This window comes from Chlamydomonas reinhardtii, chromosome 5, assembly GCF_000002595.2.
Source record: "Chlamydomonas reinhardtii strain CC-503 cw92 mt+ chromosome 5, whole genome shotgun sequence".
NCBI lineage: Eukaryota > Viridiplantae > Chlorophyta > Chlorophyceae > Chlamydomonadales > Chlamydomonadaceae > Chlamydomonas > Chlamydomonas reinhardtii.
Window position 1 is genome coordinate 3,088,766 of NC_057008.1, and position 14,517 is coordinate 3,103,282.

The window sequence follows — 14,517 nt, forward strand, 5'->3', positions numbered from 1 at the left end:
CGGGCAAGCAAAGCTCTGTTATCGACGCGCTTGAAAAAACGCAACACAGCAAACAAGCGAACATGACGTTTTACCAACACGGGGCCCACGGCTGGCGGGGGGCTGCCAAGGCTGACGGGACACGCCCATGCCCACGCAAAAACGATGCATGGATTACGCAAGGCCGGCAAGCGCGTTGCAAGGCCACCAGGGGACACTAGGCAGCGCACCGCTGCTGGCATCCGTCAGTTGACACACATGCGCTCCCCAGTCCCCACCAGCATGGTGCCACGGGCCACGCACCAGGCGCTAGCAAGCAAACACTCCCGCCGCGTGTGAGGTGACACTAGCCGACCAAGCGGACCAACCGTGCCAGGTCACGCCACGCTTGTACACGGCATTAGCTGTACAGGTCTGCATGCCTGTCTCGCAAGCATGCATCATACCAGTCACGCCCTCGCAACGTGCAAGGCAGCGCGCACCATCAGAGCTTCCATCCTCCAGTCACTGCCGCAACGCTCGTGCCACCCGTGCCCTTCTGCCCCCACCATCTCTGGAGCATTTACCGGCATCAACTCACTTCCACCCATTTCCCCCACCCCTTGACTAGTCATGACCCATGAATGTAACGCCCACCGCCACCCCCACTACCATTTGCATGCCCCCCGGATGAGTCATCCCTGCTGGCGCCGGAAGCCCATGGCCGCACAACCACACGTCGCCATCGCCACTGACGTGTCTAGCCCCCAACCCTCCGCCAGCTGCTCCGGCGTCAGCAACTCCCAGCCACACACCGCCGCCAGCGCCGCAAACCCCATGCCGTGCGCCGCCGCCCAACCGCCCGGCACCACCACCAGGAACAGCCGCCCAGCGCCAGCACTGCTACTGCCGCCATGACTGCTGCTGCTGCTACTGCCACTGCCTTGCAGCAACTGCGCCGCCGCCTCAAACAGGCCGCGCGCCGCAGCTACAGCCACATCCGCCCCCGCGTCAGCGCTGCTGCTGCTGCTACTGCCGGCGGCCGCTTGTGCTACAGCCGCCAGCGGGTCCGCCGCATACACCACGTCGTACCCCTGCGGCTGCAGCTGCATCACGTCACGCAGCTGCCGTACCGCGCCCGTCACAAAAGTGTAACCGGCGGCGCCGGTGGCTGCCGTACCCGCCACGCCCGCCGTACTGCTGCTGCCCAGCGCCGCCCAGTCCAGCGCCGCCAACCGCAACCGCTCGATGACCAGTCGGTGGGCGTTACGCCGCAGGTCCGCCGCCGAAGCCGCCAGCCCCTCCCGGCATGGGTCCGTCACCACCACCCGTCGACAGCCGCCGCCACGCACCGCCGCCATTGCCGGCAGAGAGCCGCAGCAGGCCGGCGGCGGCGCGGCAGCGGCGGCTGTAGCCGCGGACATGCTACTGCCGAAGCCGGTCTGTCCGAGGCCGCTGGGCACGCCGCCTGCCGCCAGAGAGGATGCTGCTGCCACTGATGCTGCTGCTACTGCCGCGGCGGCGGGGCCCAGCTGTAGCGCACAGCGGCCGCTGAGCAGGCGGGGTGAGGAGGCGAGCAGGCGCGCCAGGGCCAGCTCGGCGGGCGGGGCTGCCAGTGCGCCTGCGCGTTGCAGGCGTGTATACGTGTATGTGTGTGTAAAGCAACAAAGCCAGCCCATGTGTGTGTGCATGTGTGTTAAAGAGCACAAGGAAAACATTGCGCAAAGACAGTGTATGCGATGCAACAAAGCGACGGTTTATGGATGTTACCTGAAGTTACCTCGCATACCTGCTGCGGTGAGCCGCCGGTCTTACCAACCGGAAATCGCGCAACCCTCGCTACTCTAACCTCGAGGGGGGATTCGTGTCCACACGCTCTCAAGGGTGCAAACCCATGCATGTGCTCACGGTACCGTGAGGCCCAGGCACTCCTACGATTCCTAGCTCCGCGTCGCTACTCCTGGCCGCTAAGTCCAAGCTCCCGCCCAATCCTCGATGAAATTCTCACCTACGAGCGAATAAGAAAACAATAGAGCACAGGGCGGCAGCAGGGGAGTGTCACGAACAAGAGCGAAGGAACATGTTAGCGCGGCGGCGCGCGACGAGCAAGAGCAAACACGCAGCCCAGTCCCAGCCCAATTAATTATACTAGGGGTTGCGCGATTTGGGAAAGAGACGGAGGGTGGGCGACCACGAGCAAGTAAACATGCGGGGGACGGCATGGGCGCATGCATGACGGCAAATGCAAATGGGGTGTCAGCACCATGGGCTGGCGGGGGAAAAAAACCCCGCTCCCCACTCCATGGTGCAGCGGAGGCGGCACACGCTAGGTACTCCCCTCGCATGTGTGTGTTGGGTCAGAACCAGCCGTACTGGGCGGCAAACGCAGCACAGAAGCGACAGAAGCGCGATGAAGACGTTCCTGGCCCACATAGACATAGACCGCAGCCCGCACACCACCTGACCCAAACACCCCGCCCCCGCCCTCACGCCTGCTGCCTACTTCGCTACACTTCTCTGTACCAATCTTTGCAACCCCACCCCACCCCACACGACCCCACCCCAACACCCATTCGCCGCCCCTGCCGCTTGCGTCCCACGCCCACCTGTAGCCAGGTCGGGCCGCAGCAGGCATCGGAAGCCCACACCCGCCGCCACCTCCACCTCCGCCTCCACCGGAACGGCTACAGCCGCCGCCACGTGCCCCTGCCCCTGCTGCTGCTGCTGCTGCTGCTGCTGCAGGCCGCTGGCAGTAGCCCCGCCGCCGGCTGCCGCTGCCGCTCCCGCCGCCGCCGCCGCCGCCAGCCGCGCCGCCGCCACGTCTGCCACGTCAACCAGCCGCACCCGCGACAGCGCCGCGCCCGCCGCCGCCACCTCCTCAGCCGCCACCTACACAGTACGGGCGTACGGCAACACACGGGCGCGAGATCCAGGGGCGGGTGAGGGGCGCAAACGCCAAACGAAGGGTGCTACGGTGCACAGCGTGTGGGTCGGGCTCGATCGCTCAGGGAGGGGCACACGGACAACGTGCAGTACCCGGCTGAGCCCCCCCCCGCCCCCCCCGCCCCATGCCTGCGCTCCGCTCGTTTTCGTTGGTTTTGGTTTAGTTTGGGCTGGTATTTACAACCCCCCCGACCCGCGCCCCCCCGCCCGACTACCTATCGTCATCGTCATAACAGCTCGCATGTGCGGCTGCAGTTCCTCCTTGCAGCGCGGCTGTTTCCTTACGAGATCGGTTCAAAGTGAACCCACCCCACCCCGCCCCGCCTGCCGGGTGAGCTCCACCCCCCCCCCCCCAACACACACGCACACACATACCTCTGCGCTGTTGCGGCCGATGGTGGCGAAGAATTCGGCCTGTGATGCGTGCGTGCGTGGAGTGACATTCATGATTACGGTACGGTAGTTAAGGAAGTGGTAGACGGTAGACAATCTTTGGGAACAGCAAGCGTTACCGACGATGCGTGCGTGTGGGGTAGTTCAATCCAATCCCAATTAAAAGCATTGCCAACCCAGAACCCATGAAGTGTGAGGCGTGCGTGCATCGGGTGAGGGGTGTGGGGGGTTGTAAATGCCATCCCAAACTAAACCAAAGCCAACGAAAACGAGCGGGGGTATGCAGCGGCTCACTCGAAGGCGAGATGCCTCAGCTGTCAGCTGCTGCTGAAGGAGGGCCTGCTACGTTTCGCTCGGAGTCGTAGTGTAACCATCTCCGCTAATTCGAGTAGACGTCAAAGTTGCAAGACCTAAAAATCCGCCCGCTCACCTCGAGCTCGCGCTCGAGCGACCGCCCCGCTCCGCCATCCACTTGCATAGCATCCCCCTCCTCCGCGCCGCCGCCGCCGCCACCGCCGCCGCCACCGCCGCCGCCGCCAGCAGTAGCAGCACCCGCAAACCCCGCCGCCGCTGCCGCCCCTCTCCCTGCAGCAGCGGACCGCGCCGCCGCCACCTGCTGACCATTGCTGCCGCCGCCGCCGCCGCTGCCGCCAGTGCACCCCGCCGCCGCCGCCGCCGCCGCCGGGCTCAACCCCGCCCCCAGTCCGCCACTGAGCGGGCTGCGCTGGTGTGGGTGCGGTTGGTGACCCCCGTGGCTGTAGCTGTAGCCGTGGCCGTGGCCGCTGCTGCTACAGCCGCCATCCCCGCCGGCGCTGCTACTGCCGCCGCCGCCGTGTCGCGAGGGTGACAGCTCGGCGCAGAGGTCGTCGGCGGCGTCCAGCGAGTCGGGCAGCAGCGCGCGACCGCTGGGCAGGCCTGTGTGTGTGTGCGTGTGTGTGTGTGTGTGTGTCAATGTGTGTGTGTGTGTGTGTCAATGTGTATGTGTGTGTGATGAAAAACAAGAAAAAGAAGTATGTGTGTGTGTGTGCGTGTGTGTCGGTGTGTGGGGTGTAGGGGAGGCAGGGAGGAAGGGCGGCAAGCCTGAGCACTGCATGTGACACGCACACACGCCCGCGCACACACGCACTTTGCACTTCCCACACGCTTTGGCCTCTTTGTCGCAGTCATACGCTTACGCACGCACCCACAAACAAGTATTCCGAAGACATACACGCACACACGGGCAAGCTTTGTATTGCTACACACATACACGCACAAATGCGCACACACGCACCCGGCCCCGCCGCCAGGTGTGACGCCAGCCGCCCCGCCGCCCCCGTCAGCCAGCTCCCCGGCGTAAGTCCGCCAGGCAGCACTGGGTCCGCTGCCGCTACAGCCCCTGCTACAGCCTCCGTGGCGGCAGCGGCGGCGCCGCCTGCTACAGCCGCATGCCCATCCCCGGCATCCACATCCATGGCGCCGCCGCCGCCGCCTCCACTGCCGCCGCTGCCACTGCTGCTGGCGCGGTCGTGGGCGCCGTTGACGTTGGCGCCATGCGCCGTGTGGGCAGACGCGGCGGCGGCGGCGGCGGCGGCGGTGGCGGCGGCGGCGGCGGTGGCGGCGTGCAGGGGCGGCGGCAGGTCGAGCAGCTGCCGCAGCGGCAGCGGCGGCGGCACATACTCCCGGAGCGTGAAGATGATCTGTGTGCGAGACGTCATCAATATCGGTAGTGTGGTTGCGGCGGTTGGCGCATTGGTGCTGGTGGAATGGAAACCGCATGCGTCCCAACCGTTTCCCTTTGCGCGGGGCAGAGGCACTCGCCCACCTGAGCCACGTCCGACCACGTCCTCCCATTCATTCACGTGCGCCACGTCCACACACCCACCCAGCCAGCCCACCCACCCACGCAGCTCCCACCTGATTAACCTCCTAACCGCCCCCCTCCGCCCGCCCGCCCACCCGCACCCACCCGCACCCACTCACACCCTCCCGCCCTCTCCGCCCCCTCGCCCCTACGCGCAGCGCCGCGGTAATATACTTGCTGTCCCCTGATCCCTGCCTGCTGATATCCTGTTCCCAGTGCTTCTGATCTTGCAACGCCCCCCCCCCCCCCCACACACACCCCCTCCCTCACCTCCCTCCCGCCCCCCCACCTGCAGCCAGCGGCGGTCCATTGCGATGTCGCGCTTGTGGTTGACCACGGTGCGTTCGTGCAGCGTCACGGCGTCGCAGGAGAAGCCGGCCGAGGCGAACAGGCCCACCACCTCCTCCTGCAATGGTGTGAGGTGAGGTGAGGTGAGGTGAGGAGGGAGGAGGTGAAAGGAGGGAGGAGATGAAAGGAGGGAGGAGGGCGGCGCGCATGCAGCGAAGGCGAGCGAGTTGAGCGCATGTGTGCGTGTGTGTGTGGGACTGAAAAGCGCCAAACGCCAGTCCAGCAGGGCCGGCAGAGTCCACGACTGGCCCGTGTGTGGGCCCGCAGCAACTGACCTGTCACTGAGGCCAGTTCGACTCGCTCCGTGACTTGCTCCCCACACATGCTCGACCTCACCCTGGAAGACCCCACGCCACAGCGCCTCCCCCCGCGATGTCACAGCCCCGGCCCCCGACGTCAACCCACGACGTCACCCCCCCCCCCGCCGACGCCAACACCGCACACGGACCCCCCCCCCCACCCACGACCCACCCACTCACCCACGCACACCCCCCCCCCGCCCCCCACCACCACACACACACGATCCACCCCACGCGCACACAGCCCCCCCGCCCCCCCCACACACACCTGCGCGAAGTAGTAGCAGCGGGTGCCGTCGCCGCGCACGTAGAAGTTGTGGGCCAGGCGCTTGGGCCGGTCGCCGCCCGCAAGCCGCTCCTGAGCGGGTGCGGGTGCATGTGGTGTGAGGTGTGTGTGTAGATACCAGCTCAAAACTACGCTAAGGGGGAGTTAGCCGCTGCACGCGAAAGATGTGTATCACGAATGTAACCCCCGCCCCCACCTGCGCCAGGTCTCCCCCCCCCGCCCCTCCTCCCCTCCCCCTCCTCCCCCCCCTCCGACCCCCACCTGTGCCAGGTCTCCCTCGGCGTAGTCCCGAAACAGCAGTCGGCCGCTGCCGGGCCGCAGGCAGCGAGCCACGTTGTGAACCGCCTGGGAGGGGGGAGAGGGTTGCATTCATGAATGGTTAAGGCAGGGCGGGCAGACGTTCATGTTGGGGGAGGGGAAGGGCGGGGAGGGGGGTTGTAAATACCAGCCCAAACTAAATCAAAACCAACGAAAGCGAGGGGAGGGGAGGGGGGTACAGGTGCGGGACTGGGTGTTCGACTACAGGCAGGAGAAAAGGAGGCACGGGCAGCAAACAAGGGAATAGCAGTCCATGCACGACGGAGATTGTACATTACTTTGCGTTCAAAGTGCCGATGTGAACACAGATGGAGAATTGTCCAGCGCCCCAGGACCCCCCCCCCTGTCACCCAGCACCACCCAAACCCTTCACGTGACGTCCCGTCACTTCACTTCACTTCACTTCAGTTGTTGCCGTACTCACCGCCGCCATGCGCTGTGGGTGGATGGCGGACAGTACGAAGATCATGGTGGCCAGATCACACCTGTGTGTGTGTTTGGAGGGGAGTGTGTGTGTGTGTGTGTGTGTGTGTGTGTGTGTCCGAGCCACGCACGTGCGAGGTCTTGATTGTGTGTTGCCTTGCAGCGGCACTAGTACAACCACTCGAGACCACACCACCAACCCCACAACCATTCCTGAGCACGCCACAACCGTAACCGCAATCGCCGCCGCAACCGTCCGCCGCCCGGCCACTCACACGAGCAGTCATAAGCTGCATGGGCGGCGCTGCCAGGTGTTACCGACCACGCCCGACCACGCCCGGCGTGACCTGTGCCCCCGCCCACTCACCCCGCCTCCGGCACGCCACACCCGCCGTACGGCCCCGGCTGCGCCAGCGGGCCCAGGGCCGGGTCGGCGGGGGCTGCCAGGTAGTCGCGGGTTATGTCCGCCACGAACCCGTGTACGGCACCGCCCTCGGGCCGCGACACGCCGTACGCCGGGTTGGATCGCACCAGCTCTATGGCTGACGTGGCGAAGTCGCAGCAGTGCACGCGCAGCGCCGGGTTGATCTGTTGGCAGCGTGTTTGAGGTTGGGAAAGGTTGGGAAAGGTTGGGAAAGGCGGAGATGAGTGGCGGGGCTCGGGGATGCACGAAGGAAAATTATGTAGTAGTCTCGCGTGTTCGAGAGTGTAGACGGTGATTGGAGGGGAGTGGGGGTGCACTCAGTAATGTATTGTAGTAGCTTGGTAGCGGGGTGCTGGGGAGTCAGGGAGGCAGTGACTGCAAGGGCCGTGTCAAAATACCCGGGCGGGCCCCAGACTCCCTCTGTCGGGCAGGCGCTCCTCCCTCAACCGCCTCACATGCATCCCGTCAGTCCAGACCCCGCAAGACGTACCCTACTCCCGACCCGCCACGACGTTTTTCTCATGCACCGTGCATATTGGCCTTCCCCTCCCCCGCCAACCCAACCAACCGCCAAATCGCCCCCGCCCCATCCCACCCGCCACCCCACCCACCCCTACCCCACCCCCCGCCCCACTCCACACGCCCCGCCCCACCCCCACCCCCACCCCACCCGCCCCGCCCCACCCCACCCCACCCCCATCCCACCCGCCCCGCCCCGCCCCACTCCACACGCAACCCCACCCCCCTGCCACCCCCACCCCACCTCATCCCCGGCCCCCCCCCCACCCGCCCCACCCCCATCCCACCCGCCGCCCCCCCCCCACCCGCCCCCAAGCCCCCACCCAACCCAACCCACCCCACCCAAACCCACCCTATCCCCTCCACCTGCCGCCCCCCACCCCCCACCCCCCCAAACCCCACCACCTGCCGCCCCCTCACCTCCAGCATGCCCTCCCTCCGCCTCCAGGCCCTCCCGCTGTTGAGCAGGCGCTTCCCCCTCAGCCGCCACACATCCATCCCTTCAGTCCAGAACCCGCAAGACGTACCCTACTCCCGCCACGACTATCTCCTCCCGCACCGTGCCCATTTACCTCCCGCCAATGCGCCCAACTGCCCAATCGCCCCCGCCCCACCCCATCCCGTCCCGCCCCACCCCTACCCCACCCGCCGCCCCACCCCACCCCGCCCCACCCCACCCGCCACCCCATCCCCCGCCCCACCCCACCCGCCCCGCCCCACCCCACCCCCATCCCACCCGCCACCCCACCCGAACCCCGCCACCCCCACACGCCACTCCACCCCAACGCCCACCCCATCCCATCCCACCCACGCCACCCCAATCCACCCCACCCCCCAACCGGCCCCCAACCGCCAACCCCCAACCACCTGCCGCCCCCTCACCTCCAGCAGGGGGAACACGGTGTTGCCTACGCCGCACCCCACCTCCAGCAGAGTGGCGGGCCCGGCAGCCAGGTCCGGAAACTCTGTGTGCGAGTGAAAAGGGGGAACGAGGAGGAGGGGGGTAGGAGGAGGGAGTGGCGGTTTAGCGTAGCGGTGCGTGCGTGGTCGGTGGTTGACCTGGGCAAACGCTGGGTACGGTGGCCACTGTGTCATCGGCGACAGGCTGTCTTGCGGCGTCTCCACTCCTGCTTCATTAAGAACCATGCGCGCGTGTGCATTACTTTCGGGCTGAGCCCGTACCTGCCCACGGCACGTGGCAGCCCATGCAGCCGTGTCTGGCTCCGGCTCCGCGCGGCTGGTCGCCTCGGCCTTCTCAGCCATTCCTACCTACCCGCCCGCCGCGCCCCGCATCTGTATTACTCAAGTGTTGAAACGGTACTACCATCCTGGGCCCTTGCACTCCTCACCCTTGTGCAGGTAGTGCCGGTCCTTAAAGAATTTTGTGGTATTGCGCCTGTAGAACATGTCCCAGTACTTGCCCGCCTGGGCTTCATAGCGGTCTGCGAGCGAGCAGGCGTAGAGGAGGTACCGTGTGAGTGCACACGGATGGCCGGCGGGGGAGAGGCTGGCCCTTCGTCGGCAGCCATAGTCGGCGCTATCGAGTTCAATCGCAAGCCTCTGCGTCCAGCATTCCTGCCAGTGGCCCGCGGCTGCGTTGTTAGCGAGCTGCCGCCGCGAGCAATTGCGCGTTTGCTGCTGAGAGCAAAGGACGAGCCTTTACTTTTATTTGCTTGACCATTTAGGTATGAGTAGTTATTTGAAGAAACAGAAAGGAAATTACCTGCAAGGTGCGGCGGCACATCGCTCAAGTCTTCTGGGAGAAGCTTTAGCGCCATATTTGGGCACCTATACACGCACTTATAAGCATGTGTTCCGTGTGGATGTGGTGGGCGCTGCGTCACTTGAGCACCGGTCAAACAGTGGTCCCCATCGCTGATGCATGCTGCGGCCTTTCACCGGTAACGGGGGCGGGGGGGGGGTAGGAAGGCTCATAGGTCCTGTATTCTTCAGCACCAGTAAAAAGGCTATGCATGCCTCTGTATCCTAGGACATGACAGGCAGGCAGTGAGACAGTTCAGGATAGTGTGCAGAAGGCAGAATAGCCGTGCCGTGCCATGCCGCCAAATCCTGGCTTGTGCATAGTAGGCAGGAGCCAGCTAACCAACAAACCTCAGGCCATCCTGTCCTGTCTTGCTAATTATTTTTCGCATACACATAGCTGGGAACCCTAGGGCGGAACCCTAAGGGCGTTATCGTACGGGGGGCGGATGGGCGCCAACCCTCCCCTGGCTGCCAACTGCATGTGCATTTGGACCAAGCCCTGCTCGCATGCCGCGCGCTGCAGAAACACGAATGCTATCTAGGGGTCTCAACATAAAATGCATGGATACCTGAGGTTCACAGCACGTATGCAGTGGAATTGAGCGAGCCGGCGATATCGGTTTGCCCAACGTTGCTCCGAACCATCATAAAACCTGTGCGCTCAATCATAAGCTGCAAAATATCAACAGAATTTACTCTTGTTTGCACGGCACCTTGGGCTGACCGGAATTGCAAATTGGAGCTCGCTGTAGGTAGCTTCTGGCTTATCAAAACATACGGATACCGTCATGTGGGCAAGCGCTTTGCTTCGACCATGCCTTCTTGTACCTCGCGGGCTGGCGCGACGAGGGCTCGGCCTGGGCGGGCCAGCGCCGCTCGCCGCCGCTCGGGGGCTGTTCAACAACACAGCCGCAAACGCCACGCCAGCTACGCCAGCAACAAGCCATGCTACACATAGCCACGCAGGCCACGGCGCTACCAGCAGCGCCGGCCTCAACAGCAGGCACCTGAGCCACAGCTCTAGCTGCAGCGCCGGCGCCGGCAGTAGCAGCGGACGTGGCGCCGATGACGCCACCTATACCACCACCACCACCACCGCTGCCACCGCTGCCACTGCCACTGCAAACCGCAATGATGCTGGCACCATCAGTGACGCAGAGTGGGCTGAGGTGGTGGAGCTGCTGGGGGCAATGGCGGCGACCAAGGGCCGCCCCAACGCGCCGGGCGGGTGGCGGGACGCGTACGAGTACATGCCCGTGCACCTGCAGGTGTGCGTGTGTGCGAGCAATGCTCGCTGCTATGCTGGGCAGCAGTTAATTAGTTTAGTTGGGTTTCTTTGGTTACTCATGCGCTGTAGCGATGTGTCCGGCGTCCCTCCTGCTTTTGCTGCAATGGTTGACTGAATGATCGTCACAATGCCTAACTCACAGCGTGTCGGACTGACCCCGGAGCGCCTTGCCTCCCTCAACTTCATTCACGTGGCCGGAACCAAGGGCAAGGTGGGTCCTCACTGCTGTTTGCTGTGGGAACCCGTAGCAGCCTAGGACCAGCGGGCGGGTAGCAGGGCTAGGACCTGTGGACGGGTTTGCCGGCGGTGGTGCCGTGTGTGCAGGGGCAGGCACGAGGGGCAGGTGGGCTCAGAGGTTACACACGGCGGCCTAGGATCTGATGACAGGTCGTGCCATCCTATACATGTACTCCCCCTCCTCCTGCTACCACGCCTCCTGCCACCCCTCCGCTTTTCACCCCTCCTCCTTCTCCACCCGTCGTCCTCCTTCGCCACCCCTCCTCCTCCTTCCCTACCCGCCCTCCCCCAACAAGCCCTCCACTGCCCACCGACCCCCTCCCCCCGCCACACACACACAGGGCTCCACGTGTGCTATGGTGGAGTCGCTGCTGCGCGCCGCCGGCTACCGCACTGGGCTGTACACCTCGCCACACCTGGTGGACGTGAGGGAGCGACTGCGGCTGGACGGGTGGGCGCAGGGCCTCGGGGCCTCAGAGAGAGAAGGGGGTTTGCAAGTACCAGCCCAAACTAAATCAAAACCAACGAAAACGAGCGGAGGACAGGCAGAGGCGTTAGTTGCCAGCGATAATACTTATGGGATGGGGGCCGAGGCGTCGTGGAGCAGCAGGGCGAGCGGCGCCGGCGATAAATGTCGCCGCCCGGGCTGCACAGATGGTTGCAGAGGCCGTGCAAGATGCACTACTGAAGACTGCAAGACGAAGTCGATACCGAAGGAGGCGATGTAAAGCGGAAACACAGACGAGAGAAGCTTGTGGGATGGCAGTGCAAGAAGGGGCGGGGGCGGCCCTGGGAGGGATGGGGCAAGCGCTTTGGCGCAGGGCAAACCAGGGAGGGTTTCCAGCCTTTCATATAGATTCAGCACTGGTAGCTTTTGGGGCTGTTGACGGCCGGCCAGTCCCCACACCAAGAAGCCTTGCCCGCGTGCCCCTCCAATAAGGCAATAGCACATCCATCGCCTGCCGCCCAAGGCCACCAACCCCTGCCGCAACCACACCCCCAACCCCCCTCTCTCTCTCATACACACACTCACACCCCAAACACACACCTGGTCGCGCCCACAGCCGCATGCTGCCCCGGGCTGAGTTCGCCGCCTCCTTCTGGCGGGTGTACGGCGCACTGAGTACGGCGGCGGCACGGGACGCCCAGGCGGCGGCTACGGCGGCGGCGGCTGGTGGCGGCGGCGGCAGCCCCGCCAGCGGCCAGGTGGCGGCGGTGGGCATGCCCAGCTTCTTTAGCTTTATGACAATCATGGGTGAGCGCTAATGGGGTGGAGCTGAATAGATTAACATGGTCTGACGGTTAAGGATTGTGTTGGATATCGCCCGTGGTTGCTGCTGTGAGAGCATACGATGAGACCGGCCTGGGCGGTATAGGGCGTGTGCCCAATGCTTTGCCCGTGCGCATGAGACGTTGATACCAAGCAACTTGCGACTGCTGCTGTCATGATTCGTGACTTGCCGCAGCCATGGATGCGTTCCTTGCCCGGCCTCCGGAGCTGCGGCCGCAGGTGGTGGTGCTTGAGGTGAGCGCGTGCTGCAGAGGGCGAAGGCGGGTGGAAAAGAGAAAGGGAAAGGGAAAGAGCAAAAGATGGTTGGAAAGAGGGAAGGATGGAAAGAGAGAAAGGGAAGCGCAACTGGTAGTGATGGGTGTGCAGGAGCCACCCATGCAAGAGCGCAAAGCAAGCCGACGCCAGCGGTGTGGCTGAGAACCATGCTTTCCCCACCACCACCCGGCTACAACGCCACATCTTACAACACCATGTAACCATGTAATCCCCTGCCCGATGTACACCTCTACCCACCCACCACCACCATCACCGCCACCACCACCACCACCACCACCACCACCACCACCACCACCACCACCACCACCACCACCACCACCACCACCACCACCACCACCACGTGCAGGTGGGCATCGGCGGGCGGCTGGACGCCACCAACGCGGTGGTGGGCCCCCGCGGCTGCTCCCTGGCCGCCGCCGCGGTGACCAGCCTGGGCTTCGACCACATGGAGCTGCTGGGAGACACACTGCCGGTGAGGGGGGGGAGGGAGGGAGGAGGGAGGAGGGGGGGAGGGGGAGGGGGAGGGGGAGTTGCTGGGTTATGTGCCCCAGCCCAGCAAAAACATTGCATGGTTTAGGGGGAGGGGGAGGTACTGCTGGCGAGGGTAGAAGGGATACGATGGTAAGGGATGACGACCAGGAAGGACTAGAGCATAGTAGGAGGCGAGCCGACGAAGAGAGAACGGCTTCTCGACATAAGCATGCGAGCTGACTTGCTGACCGCGCCGCTCGACTCCGTTGCACGCCTCACACAGAAAATTGCTCGTGAGAAGGCGGGCGTGATGAAGCCGGGGCGGCCGGTGCTGGCGGTGCCGCAGCCGGAGGAGGCTATGGCGGCGTTGCAGGTGGGGCGGCGGGGGGGAGGGCGGGCGTGGGGGGAGGGGGACGGGGCGGGGACCGGAGGTGTGGGCTGTCGCACAATGCGTGGGGGAGTGGAAAGGGTGTAGGAGGTGGTGTGGGTGGTGATGTGATTTGCGTGGGAGGCGGGGGAGGGGTGCGGGACTGGGAGGTACCGGTAGTCAACAGGAAGCCATTCTAGAGCATTCAACGCACAAAAACATGCACGAGCAGCATCTATTTCGGTCACCACCGGCTGAGCGTTATCTCCTGTGGTGTCGGCAACCCGGCGGTCCGTCACTCACACGCAGGAGGTGGCTGACCGCGTCGGCGCGTCGCTATCCGTGCCGCCGCCGCTGGAGCGCTACAGCCTGGCGGCGGGTGCAGGCAGTAGCAGCAGTAGCAGCAGCTCGGCACCTGACCTGGTGGGTGTAAGGAGGTGCCGTAGCTGCTTCTTTTGAACTCCTTCCTTCCCCATGGAAAGCTGTGACGACATTCGCAACGACGGCATGGGCAAAAATGACGTGTATTTGATTAATTTTGCGTAACACAGCACACAATACTTAGTATGAGATATCTGGAACATAAAATGCCAGCTGGTGCTGCTGCTGCTCCTGCCGTACAGGTGGGCCTGGGCGGGGAGCACATGCGCCTCAACGCCTCCCTGGCTGTAGCACTGGCGGCCGAGTGGGAACGACAGTACGGCGCGGCTGCTACAGCCGCGGCGGCGGCAGCCGCCTCCGGTGCCGGCGCTGGCGCCGTGGCGGCTGCGGCGGCGGCGGCTGCCGGCAGGGCGCTGGTGCTGCTGCCCGGTGGGCCGAAGGGCGCAGATGCCACGGCGCGTGCTGCTGCGGTCAGGTGAGTGAGGCTTGGGTCGTGTGTCGTCGCATACGGTATGCCGGCTTTGAGAGCGAGTTGCAGCAAGTACGGTTCGCAGCCACTTTTTCTCCATCCGCTGTGGGGCCACACGACGGGCGGCAACTCAAAATCCCCGGAGAGAGGCCGTGTTTAGAGACTGGGTAGACCCGTGCCAAATCCACCTCGCTACCGTCCACGCCTGTTTCCCTAAGC

General features: G+C 64.8%; 3 protein-coding genes across 3 annotated transcripts in view; 1 reads left to right on the forward strand and 2 right to left on the reverse strand.

Moving 5' to 3' along the window:
• Window positions 1-14: 14 nt before the first annotated feature.
• CHLRE_05g239050v5 (uncharacterized protein) lies at window positions 15-9,890 on the reverse strand. Its single transcript, XM_043062332.1, has 13 exons — window positions 9,478-9,890; window positions 9,104-9,196; window positions 8,637-8,719; window positions 7,179-7,399; window positions 6,813-6,873; window positions 6,332-6,415; window positions 6,053-6,142; window positions 5,427-5,543; window positions 4,568-4,973; window positions 3,725-4,209; window positions 3,277-3,315; window positions 2,565-2,847; window positions 15-1,579 (listed from the first exon to the last, which is right to left on the reverse strand). The coding sequence occupies exons 1-13, from the start codon at window positions 9,530-9,532 to the stop codon at window positions 654-656; spliced, it is 2,943 nt and encodes a 980-aa protein (XP_042924896.1). The 5' UTR covers window positions 9,533-9,890; the 3' UTR covers window positions 15-653.
• Window positions 9,891-10,110: 220 nt separating this feature from the next.
• CHLRE_05g239067v5 (uncharacterized protein) lies at window positions 10,111-14,442 on the forward strand. The gene is made up of 9 exons (XM_043062333.1): window positions 10,111-10,786; window positions 10,949-11,017; window positions 11,385-11,494; window positions 12,108-12,298; window positions 12,510-12,568; window positions 12,957-13,082; window positions 13,365-13,454; window positions 13,758-13,871; window positions 14,072-14,442. Exons 1-9 carry the CDS (start codon window positions 10,307-10,309, stop codon window positions 14,306-14,308), a joined length of 1,476 nt encoding a protein of 491 aa, XP_042924897.1. The 5' UTR covers window positions 10,111-10,306; the 3' UTR covers window positions 14,309-14,442.
• A 12-nt stretch (window positions 14,443-14,454) lies between these two features.
• CHLRE_05g239083v5 (uncharacterized protein) overlaps window positions 14,455-14,517 on the reverse strand; it is a 1,626-nt gene continuing 1,563 nt past the window's right edge. Inside the window, exon 4 of the mRNA XM_043062334.1 lies at window positions 14,455-14,511. Coding sequence (XP_042924898.1) covers window positions 14,491-14,511 — 21 coding nt within the window. The 3' untranslated portion in view covers window positions 14,455-14,490. The remainder of the gene's footprint in view (window positions 14,512-14,517) is intronic.

Bases quoted from the DNA above. Each gene is read 5' to 3' on its own strand.
- CHLRE_05g239050v5 (XM_043062332.1), bottom strand. From the start codon at position 9,532: ATGGCGCTAAAGCTTCTCCCAGAAGACTTGAGCGATGTGCCGCCGCAC. The intron at 4,974-5,426 runs GTGGGGGGGCGG...TCTCGCACACAG, and splicing joins TGGACCGCCGCTGGCTGCAG to ATCATCTTCACGCTCCGGGA. The intron at 3,316-3,724 runs GTGAGCGGGCGG...CACGCATCACAG, and splicing joins CGCTCGAGCGCGAGCTCGAG to GCCGAATTCTTCGCCACCAT.
- CHLRE_05g239067v5 (XM_043062333.1), top strand. From the start codon at position 10,307: ATGTGGGCAAGCGCTTTGCTTCGACCATGCCTTCTTGTACCTCGCGGG. The intron at 11,495-12,107 runs GTGGGCGCAGGG...TCGCGCCCACAG, and splicing joins GAGCGACTGCGGCTGGACGG to CCGCATGCTGCCCCGGGCTG. The intron at 12,299-12,509 runs GTGAGCGCTAAT...GACTTGCCGCAG, and splicing joins TAGCTTTATGACAATCATGG to CCATGGATGCGTTCCTTGCC.